The sequence below is a fragment of the Amphibalanus amphitrite genome, unplaced genomic scaffold (genome assembly GCF_019059575.1).
Source record: "Amphibalanus amphitrite isolate SeventyFive unplaced genomic scaffold, NRLGWU_Aamphi_draft 001651F_arrow, whole genome shotgun sequence".
NCBI lineage: Eukaryota > Metazoa > Arthropoda > Thecostraca > Balanomorpha > Balanidae > Amphibalanus > Amphibalanus amphitrite.
Window position 1 is genome coordinate 54741 of NW_024883144.1, and position 15766 is coordinate 70506.

At 49.4% G+C, this 15766-nt stretch overlaps 2 protein-coding genes across 4 annotated transcripts in view; both read left to right on the forward strand.

Annotated features, from left to right (window-relative positions):
* Window positions 1–15766, forward strand: part of LOC122374389 (transcription factor AP-2-alpha-like) — a 37097-nt gene that overhangs the window by 503 nt on the left and 20828 nt on the right. The window contains exon 1 of one of the 3 annotated variants that reach the window (XM_043353108.1): window positions 10242–10910. The exons of 1 other annotated variant lie outside the window; for it this stretch is intronic. In XM_043353108.1, coding sequence (XP_043209043.1) covers window positions 10626–10910 — 285 coding nt within the window. In that variant the 5' untranslated portion in view covers window positions 10242–10625. Of the gene's footprint in view, window positions 1–10241; window positions 10911–15766 lie in introns of those variants that run through there. One more of the 3 variants, XM_043353109.1, reaches the window with a different exon arrangement.
* Window positions 13503–14958, forward strand: LOC122374391 (venom protease-like). Its single transcript, XM_043353113.1, has one exon. It carries the CDS (start codon window positions 13531–13533, stop codon window positions 14497–14499), a length of 969 nt encoding a protein of 322 aa, XP_043209048.1. The 5' UTR covers window positions 13503–13530; the 3' UTR covers window positions 14500–14958.

Sequence of the window (15766 nt, forward strand, 5' to 3'; positions counted from 1 at the left end):
ATGCCCTCTACGTGCTCGTTTATTATTTACCGCAGGATTTTTGCCAGGCCCCTAACGCCTTTAACGGAAACATTTTGAATGCATTTTTTAGATGCCGATTCCTTATATTGAATTGTTTGTATGTATGATTTGATTTGATTTATGATTGGCTCGTGTGATTTTTTTCCGTAAGTTTTCGGTGTCCGTAATGTTGGTCTGAGTTCTGACAGAAATCAGTGCTTTTTACAATATTGCAACTCCAGTTTGCGATGCTTCCAGGATAACAGGCACATCACATGATGCACTTGTGAACACATATTGCACCATGAAATCTGAACTTTGCATGGGATAGGGACATGGTGTTCTTTTTGGAAACTTCGCGTTGTGAAGAGTGAAATGTAGGTACTTACCTACCTTCACCAGTACATTTCACTTTCCATGCAAAATAGATGTCAAACAGCTAACAATTTCATCCCTCCGCAAAATCTTCAAAGACCGTAAAAATCGGTTGTGATTATCCCCCTTATGAAGTGCTACGGATTACGGAACGCTGCCTTTAACGATACTTTTGTCTACGAAAAATATCTTCTGAGCCATGCAAATGTACTAATCGTAATTCTACTGTTATCTATGTCGTAATCTTTAACGAATTTACTGTCGACTAATGTGCGTTCTTTTCCAATTTTCGGAAAAGTGTCTTTGAGGTTTCGCGAGGCAGACCGGCCCGATCGCCTACCGTGCAGTGTGTCGTCTTGTTAAGCCTCTCTTAAAGGTTCCGATAAACATGAAAAGGTCAAGGGATTATACCAGTGAACCAACGGCGAAAATCGGTTCGACCCTCCTCTCTCTTTCCTCCCCGACACCCATCCTCATCCATCACTCAGGTTAAGTGATTTGGAGACTCGAATTCGTCAGTCCTCCCTCGGTCGGGCTTGATAGCACCGTCGCACCGTGTGTCCGTACTTTCAAGAGAAACTAAACTGTGCACTGAAATCTAATGCCTAAGACGGCTAGACTATCAGCTACTACGAATAAGATCAAATATAGTCCGTTACTTCTTCTGTGCCAAGACATTTTATGTGCGAATAAAACCATGCCAACCAGCTCCATCAGTCCCAGAGCCCGCTCCATATTATAATTAACGACAGGCGAAATTCCCTCGAAGCGGCGTCACTTCCACGCTATCCCACGGCGGTCGCCGGAACAGGAGCGCTTCCTCGCCGCTCCACGGTACGGCGGACCGCCTGCCAGAGCCCTGATGGCGTGGGTAAATTCGGAGCTGACACCGCAGTTCGGTGCCAAATACGAGGGTGCGCGGACGGTAGTGTGGTTAGGTACAGGCTGAACTGGAGCGGTAGAAGCCGCCTGGGAAACTGACTCCCGCTCGGTCATATAAATTTCGGCCGACCGACGAGTGCTGTGTAACGGCGGTTTACCTGTCTCGTGTGAATTAGACTGACTGGGTGCTTCTTTGGCTGTTTTAGTGTTGGGCAAGCTAGAGCGGCTGTCGGCTGGATATTTATAATGGACAAGTATTAATCGTGCGAGGCATCGAGAATGAAACAACAGTCTATCGAAGAAAAGTTTAATTGTGAGATCTCATCTATCATGTTATTGCCTTGTCGGAAAGCAGAATTCGAGGATCACTCAAATAACTCAGCTGAATATCTGAAATCTTCGAATCAAATCATGAGCTTCACTATGCACGACAAGCTTTTGAATGGTACATACGTGTGCGTTGCCACTCGATGAACCATACATAAAGCTTCCTTCGTTTTAAACTACAAGAGAGGAAGTAATACAAAATCACCCCGTTGAGCTCGGGTCGATCACTTTTGCATGCAGGTAATTGTCTTTCAGAACATAGCGGTCTGTGTCACCGCACTCGAAAGCGTGTCATAACATCCTCCCCTCCCATTTTAATTACTCCGCTGTCACCTGATGACCGGACTTTCTTCTATTACATCCGATGGGCTCGTCTGACGCAGCGTCCGATATCCATTACACAGTGGACGCGACTCGGATCGAACTTTTCAGCGGTCGTGACTTTCCCCGAGTCAGTCTTTAGCCTGCTCTGTTCGGACCTATTGTCACCAGCGGCCTCTGATTGCCTTTGGCCAGTCACGTTTCGGAGGCGCTCGCCCCAAGTCGGCGAGTTAATCCTCGATAGGCTCGCCGCTCCCGCCGTGGGAAGGTACGACGATGTGCGTCGCCAGGTCACACCAGGTCACGGCAGGTGGCTTCTACTGGGTCACGCGGGACGATTCTGTGAGAACGGTCTCAAATGACCTAGGAGGGATTGCGGGAAGAGTGACGAGTATCTATTGCCTCTTCTGCCTTCAATTCTTAGTATAGAGCAGGACCTACATACTGCGCGTGAGGCGAAATCCCCTCTTTCAGCAGACTACGACACGGTTAGGCTAAGTCAGCTAATGGCCCGCTTGGGCGGCGAGCGTGCCACTACTCCAAACCGGAACCAGGGTAACTGTTACCTTTTCCCACACCGTTTCCGGGAATGGGGCAAAGTTAAAAAAAATTCCAGGTCCTGGCTGCGGGACGGGGTTGAAGTGACACCTTACCCAGCACAAGCCGCAGGGCGCTGGGTATAGTGACTATCGTGAGAGTGGACCCCGCGTTTGTCACACTGGCCGCTGCACCGACACGAGTCAGGCATTAGCCACCCCGTGAGCTATGGACGCTGCGATGGTGCATTATGGGAAAAGATTTGCCCGGTGTAATTTTATAAACGATGGTCTACGTCGGTGATGGAATGGGATTTCACCAAATCAGCCAAATATTTGGGAGCATGACTTGGAAATTTCGCTGTGAATTTAATTTTCATTGCATGTTCAACAAACAAATGGCAGCATTTATAGGTTTGTTATTTACATCCGACTCCTCCAAGAAAACGACAAACGTAACACATTTATTGTTTTGAAGATGCGTATAGAGACTCAACTCTGAATGAGGAATTGTTTGCTTTCTAGAGAAGAGCATGGATGTTTCCACGCTATAAAACTCAGGTCAAAGAGCTTAATCTGAGCTGAGTTGTTGTCTCTAACTGACCAGTATAATGCAAACTGCTGGAGCCATTCCCACTGCCGCAGAACAGAGTTGGTAGAGACCTCTACTCGGGACGCCGACAAAAACTCCGTCTGAGAGTAAAAGTACCCGGGTTTCACAGTCCGTAAAAACTCAGTCAGTGAAGGACCCGACTCATTCGACGGACGGTAAGAGCGTTTCATGGGGCTGTGCGACGATTACGCAAGGGTTCAGGCTGCCAAATTGCCGGTCCCAGGGCAATCTTTCATAACCAATGACACCCTGAGACTCATTAGGCTGAAACTTGAATATTTTATGGAGATGAACCCTCAAATTGTTTACTTTATGTAAATTACCCTGAAGAAGATACCATTCTTTGTCCTGAGCGAGGACAAATGAACTTCTATGCCGGCATCGTACCGACAGACAAAAAGTGATATCATCGCCTGTCAGATATCCGTTATTTATTGCGCACCCGTTAAGCTCATTTATCCGCCTATAACTAACGGTGTTCGAGTCATCGGACACCAGTTTGGCGTCTTTTCAGCAGCTGATTGCTGATGTAATTATCTCGTGGCCGGCCGGGCCTGATTGGCCGCTCCGATGGTTATTATGTGCGGCGCTGCTCCCGAACGGTGGCCGCTCTCCGTCTAATGCAGCTCCGGCGCGTCATCTTGCCACAAAAGGTCATTGTCTGTCGGGAGGCTGCGTTCGGCCGCCGGCGAAATGCGGAACAATGACACGGGGAGCACCAATTACTCGCCGGTGATGGCGGTGCGTCGAGCCGTCGACATTCCTAGCTAATCGCCGACCGGAGCAGCCTCCGGCTCCGGCCGGCGGCTCCGGCTCCGGTACCGGATCAGAGGAACTCGGCACTTTCGGCAGAGCGGCACCGGCATGGGACCTGTAATGATCCCTAATTGCAGGATCATGAGCGGTCAGCAGCTGAGCATGGACAGATAAACGAAATAAGCACCTGCCTAGCTATCGTGTCAGACATTGTGATATTTATTCACTTTCGATGATAACACAAAAGCAAATATTCTAAATAGCCAGACGTTTCGGCCTCAGGGTGCCTTCGTCAGTGACAATACCGAGATACTAATACATTAATAAATTAATCAATATAATCTTTTACACTTTCAAAATACACATGACCTGGACATCAGAATACACATGACATGACCTGGACATCAGAATGGTTGAAAAATGTCCAGGTCATGTGTATTTTGAAAGTGTAAAAGATTATATTGATTAATTTATTAATGTATTAGTATCTCGGTATTGTCACTGACGAAGGCACCCTGAGGCCGAAACGTCTGGCTATTTAGAATATTTGCTTTTGTGTTATCATCGAAAGTGAATAAATATCACCTGCCTAGCTGTATGATCATATTTGTCTGCATATGGTTAATATCAGTCGCTTTATATTCAACAGATCGGTGCTGCCATTGGATTCAGTCTCCTCTTTGCCGCGGCTTGCGCGGCCTGGAATTTGAAAGTTCTGCCAGCCTCCTCAAAACCTCTCTGCGCCAGCGATAGTGAACTCTGCCGCATCTCGCATATCTCCGAGAGGGTTGGCGTCAGACGGTCAGCGTCGGCCCGCGGCAGCCGATTTTACACTGATTACCGTTCCATAAACCCTGCAGAGCCGCGGGCCGAGACGGGTGTGCGAGGGAGCCGGCCGGCCGGGCGGGGCGGCCAGATATGCCCCGGGCTACTGCAGTGGCGGCTGGACGGCAGGCATACCGACTGCGGAGTCACGCAATCGAGCCGTTTGGCGGAGTTTGATGGGCGCCTGGCTGCCCGGCCATACCGGCCCGGGGTAGGCTGCTGCCTACAAATCGCCACCGAACGCTGCTCAAAGTCGGGCACAGGGCACAGCGGGGCTGTGCAGAGGTGGACCGGCGTGGCAGGCTGGTGCAGGTTAAAATGTGAAGGTTTAGGTCCGAGAAGTTGAGGCTTCGCTTTTTGGATGTCCACTGTCTTCTTTTGTCCTTGTCCTTGTCCACTTTTTAGTGTCCCTGTGGACAGTGTCTCTGTCCACTTTTTATATTACATTTGTCAGGAAAGGTATTAACTTATGTTTAAAGCTAATCTTGATCAGTTCAGACGTCAAAACTATCAAACTAAGCTAAATGAGGAATGAGAAAGCAAATGTCAAATAGCAGTCGTGAACGCACCTTTAAAGGTAATTCTGCAAGCAAGTGATTTCATTATAATAACTTGTGCCTAGGACAGCTGCTAGTGTATCAGCTTGTCCCATTGAATAGCAAAAAAAAAAAAAAACTTACACAAAGTTCAAGGCCACTTTTTATTCGACGTCAGCAAACAACCTGTCTTGGATATGGTTAACAAAGTTCATGTTTCAGGTGATTTCCGTAATCAAAGCCCAGCAAAACCTTTACAGCAGGGTAATTGTTGCCTGCCGGCCGTCTCAGCACGCACACTGGGCAGTGGCGTGGCGGGGCGCCTGGGGCAGGCCCCTAGGGCGACATTTACCCTAACAACAGGAAGAGGGTGGAGGGTGGCGCGACTGACCCCACTGACCCGGCCCTAGGCTCAGCGCCCCTCCAGAACAAAATGGCGCCGCACGTGATTTACGATGGGGCTGTGTTGTGAAGGAAAGGGGAAGTGGCAATTACCGAGAAAAAATGAGGGGCTGTATTGAATTGGGGTGTTAACTTCTCCGGTGACGGGCAGCATGCTTGCCTAAAGTGATCTCTGACGCGAATATTTTGCTTATAGGTATTACGCAATTTAAAGTTTAATGCAAAGAGCACAGCTATAATAATCAGCTCAATCATTTACTGTTAGGACTGGACCCGAAAAAACATATTTATAGGTAATGCACATTATCAGCCCTATTAGTCCAGTAACCCGTCATCGTTATGTCTAATATCGAGTGGGAATTCGCTTGGTATTGATAGCAAACGAAACAGATGGACCATTGGCAGCCCCAAGGTGCCCCCGCGGTAGCAGCATCGCCTTCATCCGTCTCTATCTGTCATCTAAACCCTCCCTCTCCCTCCCTCTCCCCCTCCCCTCCCCCGCAGCCCGCTGAGCTCCCCGTCGCCACTCACTCTCCTCGCTCGTGGTGCTGGCGCGGCGCAGCGCTGACCGTCCCCGTCGGCAGCGCCGGTCACCGGCCGCCATTGTCTGATCGGTAATTACGGCTCGCTGACCGTTCTGTCGCTGCCGAGACACAACAAACATCGGCGTGGAGCGCTGCCGGCGCCCCAGGGCTCGGTAAGCGCTGCCCGCCGCCCCGAGGCTCGGTAAGCGCTGCCCGCCGCCCCGGGGCTCGGTAAGCGCTCTAGCGCAACTCTGGAGCGGGTCCCCGGCGGCAGCGCCGGAGGCACGGCTCTAGAGTTGTCACGTGGTCGATTGATGTCGGTGTTTCATAAGTTTGACACGGTTTATCGGCCTTGGTTTATCGGAGACTGACCCGTATCCAGCCCTGAAGTGTTCGATAATGCGTGCTTGTCTGGCATATGTCCCGATGATGACAATAAAAAAACACCCATGACACATGTCCGATGCAATCGAAATTAAAAGAACTATATAAGTATATAGTTGAAATATTTTTCAAGCAAAACAGATGCATAATTTTAGTAGGTACGGCGTAGGCACCCGATCAGTCATTGCAGAGAGGTTTACAATGATGACTTTGTTCAAACCTATATCTGACTATTAACCGCCCCGTCGTAAGTTCCGCAGCAAAACTATACCAACTATCGTTCGGGCATAAGCGCAGAAAGGTTTGCAGGGCACAGGTTGACTGCTGCTGGGCAGTCACCCGGTCACCCAGTGCCATTGGCAAGACGCTGACACAACGTAACGGCTTACATGAATGAAGCAGTTTGTCAGCTCCTCTGCTCGTAATAATCACATTGGCCTCAGTTGGAATAAAAATCGATTATCAAGTTCTTGTTAGCAGTCATTTATTTCATTCTTGCTGCTGGACAAGACTATTTCGGTGTATGGGGAGTTAGGACTATTTCAGGGTCGTGGGATGGGCACATTCCGCGGAATGGGAGTGACTGGTGGGATAGGCCACCCAGGCGCCCAGTCGGTTCCATTCGAAGGAGCTAGGATCTAACCTCCGTCCACTGTATTGGTATTTATAATGACCGTCATCCCGAAAATGTGGATGACTGCGGTATCAGAATAGGGTGAACGAAGGATAGGGATGGACTGCTCCTGGGGCGTGGAGAGGGTGAATCAATTATTGTTTGATATGTAGGGGTAGGGCCCTGTTCGGTCTGACGAGACATTCTCAGAGCCCGAAGGATGATAAAGAGTTAGGGTTAGACATTGGCCAGGACGGCCGGCCAGCCTGGTGCGCCGCCGGGGCTGAGACCGTCACAGTGGATAGAACAGACCAACCAGCATTGCAAATGGTCACCCCACCGCACGTGAGCCTGCTCCTGAGGAGCTATTCACGTCGCCCATGAAGGTGACCGTCGAGCCCGGATCAGGGGCCCGACGAGATGGTCGAGCCCTCGCCGAAACCATCTGGCGGGCGTCGAGCACAGGTATATGTTTGTGATTCTACCACCAGATGGCGGCCGGGGGTCATCCGTGGTTCTTCGCGGGTCTCACTGAGCTCAGTGCTAATAGTGCTGCCACCTAGTTTCCAAGTGGCACCTTCGTAGGTGGCGCTGGCGCAGCGACACAATCGCCAGAAGATATCTTCCTGTGCAGACATGCAGTCACCGGACGAGGCCGGCAGCCTGTAGGTACGGAGACTGCATTTGGGCAGGGACGCTAACACCAGATACTGCTCTAGCCTTCAATGCAGTCTCCTGTGATGGGAGACGCTCCCAATCGGTCACAATCGGTTACGGTACGGATTGACACTGTATGCATGGTAGGGGAAAGTGGGGTAAGACGGACACCTTAACTTTGGAGCCATTTTTCGGCCGGTTAGAAACATCATAGAAACGGGAAACTGAGTGAAAACCTCTTTTAGACATTTTACTTCCATTTGCCAGAAGATGAGACTTAGACCTGATTCAACAAATAAACTGCAGCTATTTTTGCAAAACCTTGCAAAAACCCGTCTTACCCCACCCCATGGGGTAAGACGGTCACATGGGTAGGGCAAGACGGCCAGCTTCTTTCACCGACCAGTACAGCTCGCAACAAATGCCCGAAATTAGCTGCATTGATACAGTCGCTCGTTGGTCTCAAGTGCCTCGGAAATGGCAGTATACAAGATTTGTGCAGAAGGCGTATGCTCGTATATAGGCCCTAGATCAGAAGTCATGTAGAACCGTTTTTCACATTCATCATTCGAGAATAAACTGTGCCGAAGGAATATTGCTAACATGTCTGTGAGTATCGGAATCGAAGATATTCTTATAAGAAATGCTTCTTTTTTTCCTACAGCAACAAAAATATTTTCACCATTACAGACCCATTGGATTCATAGTTGCCCGTCTTACCCCTAACTCAATGTAAGAAGTTCAGCACAATTTTTCTCTGTGGACAATTTGATGCAGACAAAGCAAATCCGCGGTAAATGAACACTGGTGGCATATGAGTGTACCACAAGTGATTGCGAGTTTTTAGCTGTATAGTGCTGCACACAAAAACTTGCACAATACATTATGGATGTTTTCAATGAAATTAGTGTTTTAAAGAAATCAAAATAAAAGATTATCGACTGAACACAAAATCACCAAACTTCAATGGTGGTGTGTAGTGGGAAAGACAATTCTGGTCCTAATTTTTCTCGCTCGTAGCGCTATTGGTTTGGTCTGCAGAAGGGGTGCCCGTCTTACCTACCCTGACCGTCTTACCCCACTTTCCCCTATGGTGCAGTATGGGAGCAGTAAACCATTTTTTTTTCTAAGCGCAGGCATTGACTATTGATATTCACGTATAAGCTAAGGCTTGTGCACGGGCGGCAACTATAAACACAAGCATATAGAATGCGTGTGCTCGAATATTCGATGAAGTCAGGGCTAGCTGAATTATTATCAAAACACGTAGGTACCTATATGTTGTATATCAGGCTGCGCTGGCAAACTTTTCAGACCCACGATTGTCAATTAGGCTTTTTTACGTATTTCATAACATCTCTGCCCAAAACGATGGCGAGTAAATCATCCATGGTTTCCCACATGGAACGCTGCTGTGTGGGAAATGCGTGTGATCGACACAGCCGTTGATTGAGAGGGCGTGTCGATTAGAACAGCCAGGGAAGCGTCGGAACAGGATGTGAAATCGCTACTGGAGAGCAAGCTGACTCTCTCTCTCTCTCTCTCTCTCTCTCTCTCTCTCTCTCTCTCTCTCTCTCTCTCTCTCTCTCTCTCTCTCTCTCTCTCTCATTCTCTCTCTCTCTCTCTCTCTCTCTCTCTCTCTCTCTCTCTCTCTCTCTCTCTCTCTCTCTCTCTCTCTCTCTCTCTCTCTCTCTCTCTCTCTCTCTTTCTCTCTCTCTCTTTATAGGTAGGTAGTCGAGTGCCCAGCAGGACCCTACCCCATACGCTCGTAGTTGACGCCAATATCCAACCGGGTCAGGGGTGTTGCCGACTGAATGGAAACTTCCTTTTCACCCTTCCATTCCTCTGGCCATATGTGAGTCCTGCTTCAGCGAAGCTGGTCAGAAACACACACACACACAGCACCTCTGGTAGTCATATTTTGCACCGTCATCTCTTGTTTTCTACAGTTGCGTAGCTCAGTGTGGCTTACACTCGTTTTATGTAGTTGGTTAGCTGTGGACATATACATTTGGACTATAGCCAAACAAAATACTAAGTTCATTAAGGCTACATGTCTTGCTTACTGTTTCAAGCGCGAAAATAAAAACCGGGCTAATTTCCTAATGTGTTCCCATCATTCCTCCAGCGGGAGGGGAGGAGATTCCGCGGCTACAGGTACAGACAGGGTCGTGCACAGGACGTAATTTATCAGTGACCGCAAAAAGAAAGATTCCTTATTATACTTTGAACTACTAACAGGTGAACTCACTTTCAAAGAGGTCACCTGACTTACTAAGAAAGGAATTTTTGTAAAAATCACAAGATTACTGGCATCTTTCGCCTCCCCGCTCCCTGCCTGAACAGCGTCTGAGTCGATCGGCGCCCGTCCCCAGCCAGAACTGACCGAGCCGCCGTCATACCGCGTCAGTTCGTCCCCAGCCAGGCCAGATGCGCGGGGCAGATAGCGCCTGGCCGAAGGGTCGGGGCGATCGAACATCCCACAGGGCACAGCGACAGGTCCGGTGGGGCTGATCGGGCCCGTCTCCGCCTTATACTCTGTCTGCCCACTGAGCTTCCATCAGAGGGGACATGAACACTGAGCAGCAACTGCCCACAAATCTCGATCAAATTCATGGCGTCTGACCGGCCGAGACCAACAGCCCGCGGCTAAGGTCACGGGCAACACCTCAGGCTTTGTCCGCGGCCGACCGGCCTTGTGGCTAGGCAGCCGGCGGCCCGTGTGCCCAAGGTCGCACCTGAGGGCAGGCGGCCATTTTGAGCAGGCGGCGGCGCCGGCGCACCTGTGCTCCGCCGCCGCCGCCGCCGGCGCCGTCGGCCGCGCCAGTGGCGTGCGATTGCCGGGAGCGAGCGTGCGGCGTCGGGCAGGGAGTCATGGCGGCGCGGAGTCCGCCGGCACACAGTGACGACTCGTCGGAGACGGCGCGCAGCCGCGACGGCACCGACGGCGAGCAGATCCAGATGCCGGTCCGGCTGCGGCACACCAACGAGGTGGCGTACGCGATCATCGACGGCCGCGTGACGCAGGTGCAGGTGGCCACGGCGGCGGACCTGGCGGCCGCCGCCGCCGGTGCCGACATGGAGAACGACGAGGTGCCTGCCGATGTCGATGATGAGCTAAACGAAGAGGAGAACGACGCCGATGAGGATTCGATGGAGGTAACCGGGGATTGAGAAGGGAGGAAGGGGAGGGAGTCGATCTACGAGTCTCGACAGAGGTGGTGAGGACGATGTGAGATGTCCCGGGGAAGTGCAGAGTAAAATCAACTTGAAAAGTTGCGCAGTACATTATGGTATATCAATTCAATGGTGGCTGAATCATCTAAGGTCAGCGCATATTTATTTGATTTGACATGATATTGATGTTTCAAGAGCTGATTTTCTAGGCTGGCCTACGATGTCTGCCTATCAGAACTTCGCTGTATAAGTTACACGTTAGCTCTGCACTTTGACGCTGAACTGACTGGTGCTTGCTGGCGATATCACGTCACATTCCCCGCACGTGAGTCAGCCGCTGTGGTTTTGCCAGTTGCCGGACTCTGGTCTTCCCCTCCCCCTCGCGGCAACCCCCCGGATCACTCAGCTGGGTATCATACAACGGGGAAACCACCGACCATCATCACCCACACGACCTTTCGGAGAATCGGCTTGTAGCTGGTGGGGTGGGAAATCGATAAGTGATAGACAATTGCGGAGAAGTGGATGAATTCCTTCCCATAGCATGGCATACTAGCCAGCTATTCGATCACTGTGCTGCTCGATTCACTTTCAGCTAGAAGTTGATCAATCAAGCACGAGTTGCGCTTCTTTCTTTTGCGTTTCCGTTTGACTGTGGTTGTTTTTGTCGTTCCCACTTGACCTTGAACTTGCTCCCGCATCATCTGATGTGGTTGGGGTAGGGGTAGTGGTAGGGGAAGACGTAGGGGTAGAAGTAGGAAAAGTGTAGACCAGGCTGGTTCAATGTGACGGGAGGTGGCATATATGATCTGCCCTGACCGAAGGTGACCTGACCTAACCCAATGTGACCGGTGATGACACCCTTAGCTCTTGACCCGACTTGACCCCGTATCACCTAAATTACACTCAACGAAACCCTAAGAAAGTTTCCTCTGCACATTTCCGTCTAAATCTCTGCTTCCAGACGACATATCAATATAAATCCAACACCACTCGAAAAGCTAATTGGCTGCTGCCGCATTTTATGACCACGTCACGAAGCAAGTGGGGCAGCTGCTTGTCTACTATACTATTTAAGTAATGAAACTCTGTCTGTGTGTCCTTCTGACTGTTTGCACCGTGTAGAGGGGTGCTTAGACGTGGTGCACAGGTCAAACGGTGCGGCCGAGGGACTGAAATTTGCACATGGTGTTGACGTCACGGGCACGTGCAGTGTCGTGTTTCGAGTCTCTGGGGGTTAACCCTTGCCGGCACAGGTCATTTTGCGTCCTTCGACGGCACAAGGGAGATGGGTACGAAACCCCCCGCCCATCCCCCACTCGCGTTTGGCCCCTGATCGAGCTAAAAGCTTCGCAGAAAAAAAAAAACAAGCGTGCTGCCCGTGACGAGAGGAAGCCGATGATACTCAATTTTAAGGTCCTAGGTAATCGGTTGACCTTCCAGGTCAGGTCAATGACCCAAAAGTCGGGAAAATCGGGACCTGGTTGATAGAACGTCGTTAAGTGTGGCTGTTATGGGTTTTCGGGTTGCTGATCACGAATATCATGTTAGTTTTGATTGCAGATGATGCCTTTATGCATTTACGCCAGGTCGGGTCAGGTCAGGTCAGTTCAACCAGCAGGGGTCCTGCCGGATATTCGTAGTACGTGTCATCCGCCTCTGACAGCTTCGTAACATGTTACGAAGGCACCAAAAACTATAACTTTGTAAATGTTCAAATGGTTGCTAAATTCGAATTCAGCTCAAAAACCTTAACCTGGAAACATGTAAAATTCGAAAAAGTGAACCGAGATCATCAAAAGTCAATGACCTGACCTAACCTTCAGGTGACCTTGACCTCTCTGATACAATGATACAATATCCCTGATACAATATAGTACTCATTATTATAACTAGACGGCTTAAAGTCCCAAAATTTCATTTTCTCGAAATTTTTCATTTTTCTCTAAAAAGAAAACATAGCAACAACGTTCTTTCTTTATTTGAAATACGCCACTCCTGGATCAGGTTTCACAATGTGCTATTAAATATCAAATTTTCCAAGTGGGCGGTCTTACCCAAGTGTCTGCATTTTTTCTTAAAAAAAAAATCCTTTAATATGGCAGCACGACAAAAAAATTTTGCTCGAGCTGGAGCACGTAATGCTTGGATGAGTCATCAGTTTTCAGTTTTCTTCTGCTTGTTATGCTAGAAAAAGTATAAAACGTATTCACGAAACGTAAGATTAGGAATTCCTAGCAAATCGCCTAAACCAATGCGGTGCACTGCCCAGTGCCCATACCTGCACTTCTGTTGTCGTCATGCTGCTTAAAGACTGTCAGCTGTCGCCCTAGACTTTTTATATTTCCGATATCGGGGTGGGCGGTGTTCTCCAAAGGGCGGTGTTCCCCCATCTTCCTCTATTCGATAAAGATCAGAGCCGCAAACGCTCCTGAGGTGAGGTTCCTGGAAAAGATTACCGGTACACAAAGCTTCGTGGACATTTGTTCGTGTTCGATGGACTTTCCAGGCTGCAGGCTGTCGGTAAAGAATAAAACAAAGACTGGCTGATGGTGTCAGCCAGTCGGTTCTCGGCCGCGGAGTTGGTCAGTAGCTGCTCGGCATGGCGTCCGCCCGTTCCACGCTGGCGACAGCTCTGCTGTCCGTCGCCTGTGGTCAGATTATCTTCGATGGAGATCATCAGCTGGGGCGTCAACTGGTGAGAGATTGCGGCGTGGCCCAGCCCAGCGGAATATTTTCCCCTTCACTTACTACTCGTCTTCGCCGCAGCACTTCACTGCTTTCCCCAAAGACGGCAGATCCAGGACTTAACGTCTCTACCGTTGTCGGTGGTCAGAACGTGCAGCAAGAGCTGGGCCGCTGGCCGTGGGTCGCGCTGCTCGAAGAGCGACTCGACGGACAGCGCCGCTGGAACTGCGGCGGCACGCTCATCTCGGCTCGCACCGTGCTGACGGCGGCCCACTGCGCGGTCGGCCGGCAGCCCTCTGACCTGACCGTCCGGCTGGGGGAGCACGACCTCTCCAGAACCAACGACGGACGGCACGTGGATGTCTCCGTGGCGCGCATCACGATCCACCCGGGCTACGTGGGTAAGCAGAACGACATCGCGCTGCTGCAGCTCAGTCGGCCGGTGACGTTCAGCCGCAGGATCCAGCCGGTCTGCCTGCCGGCCGTCGACGCCAGCCACACGGGCAAGACGGCCGACCTGGCCGGCTGGGGGCGCACCGAGTTCAACGGCCAGGCCTCGGACGTACTGCAGGAGGCGCGACTGCGCGTGGTAAACGTCAGTCGCTGCGAGCAGGCGTATGAGCAACTGTTAACGTTCGATCGCGACTTCCCCGGCGGATTTCAGGGCACCAAACTGTGCGCCAGCAGTGCCGACGGAACGCCCAAGGACGCGTGTCAGGGCCACTCGGGAGTGCCTCTGGTGTACAGAACCACTGGGATAGAGCGCCGCTACCAGGTGATCGGAGTCGTATCCACAGGACTGGGCTGCGGCAACCCCAAATACCCCACCATCTACACGAAGGTCTCCAAGTACATTGCGTGGATATTTAACAACAGTAGTTAATAAGATCTGATGACAAGTAGTATTGTTATGGGATAAACAATGGGAACTATTTTTTTATGATATTTTTTAAGAATGGCTACATGTGTTTCGACAAAATATGTTTTTCTAGCCTTAATATCCAATTACCAATAATTAAAACATTGGCCTAATTGCACATCATAAAATTGAATAATGTGACATAACAGATAGTAAATTCGTTCAAAGAAACATGTCGTGCCTTACGAAGGGGCGTTTCAAGCTATATCTAGGGCACTGGACATCAATAACGTTCACCCAAAGATACAATTTACCTGCGAAGACGAAGAAAACGGTACGCTAGGATTTTTGGACACGCGTATTCGGAACCGGGGAATTTTGTTTTAAGATGGTGCTCTCTTTGACCTAAAGTGTTTGCGGATCTTCTGTTGTGTCGAACCGACCGACTTAACCTGCGAAAGCATAATATCAAGAGTTTTGCTTTTACCGCCTTCATGTTTTAAGCTCAACAACCATGGCATCATATAAATCTACTAAAAATTCTTCGTTTATCCACGCGCTTTGATTTTGCTTAAATGTTGTTAGGGGTCATCTATTCGCAAAAGAAATCCGTCTAACTTTTTGAGAAGCCCTAGATTGTCTCATGCATTTGTACAGCATGTCGACGAGGCTGTTCACCTTCCAGACTAGAACGGAAGTTCAATTCTGTGTTCAGGGTTGCAAAAGAAACATAGACACTAGACAGGCATTATAGGCAGCATTCATTTCCACGCTCTACAACTTTGAATGACAATGTTGGTAAAATCAGTAGGTACACGGCTGAGCTACTTGTAAGGGATCTGGCGAACAGGAGTGCGACATAGTTACATAGAATGCGACATGTTTTTTTTTTCAAACGAATTACTATCTGTTATGTCACTTTATTCTCTTGCATGATGTGTATTTAGGCCAATGTTTTAATTATTGTCAGTTGGATATTAAGGCTTGAAAAAGACGTTTTTGTCGAAACACGTGTAGCCATTCTAAATGAATATAATTAAAAATAGTTCCCATTGTTTATACCATAAAAACAGTAGTTAGATACAGGACGCAAGTTCCTGTGAACCGTGATTAGGTTTATCATTTCCTGAAATATCGAGGCCTGTTTACTAAAAATAAGCTAATTTTGAGAGAAATAAGAAACGTTTACAGGAAGTTACATTTGGTAGGAAGTATAGGTTTAGATTTCCATCGATCGCTTTTATGAGATCGCTTATCGGCCTTTAAAACGATATCTAGTCCCTTTAGATAA

Bases quoted from the DNA above. Each gene is read 5' to 3' on its own strand.
- LOC122374391 (XM_043353113.1), top strand. From the start codon at position 13,531: ATGGCGTCCGCCCGTTCCACGCTGGCGACAGCTCTGCTGTCCGTCGCC.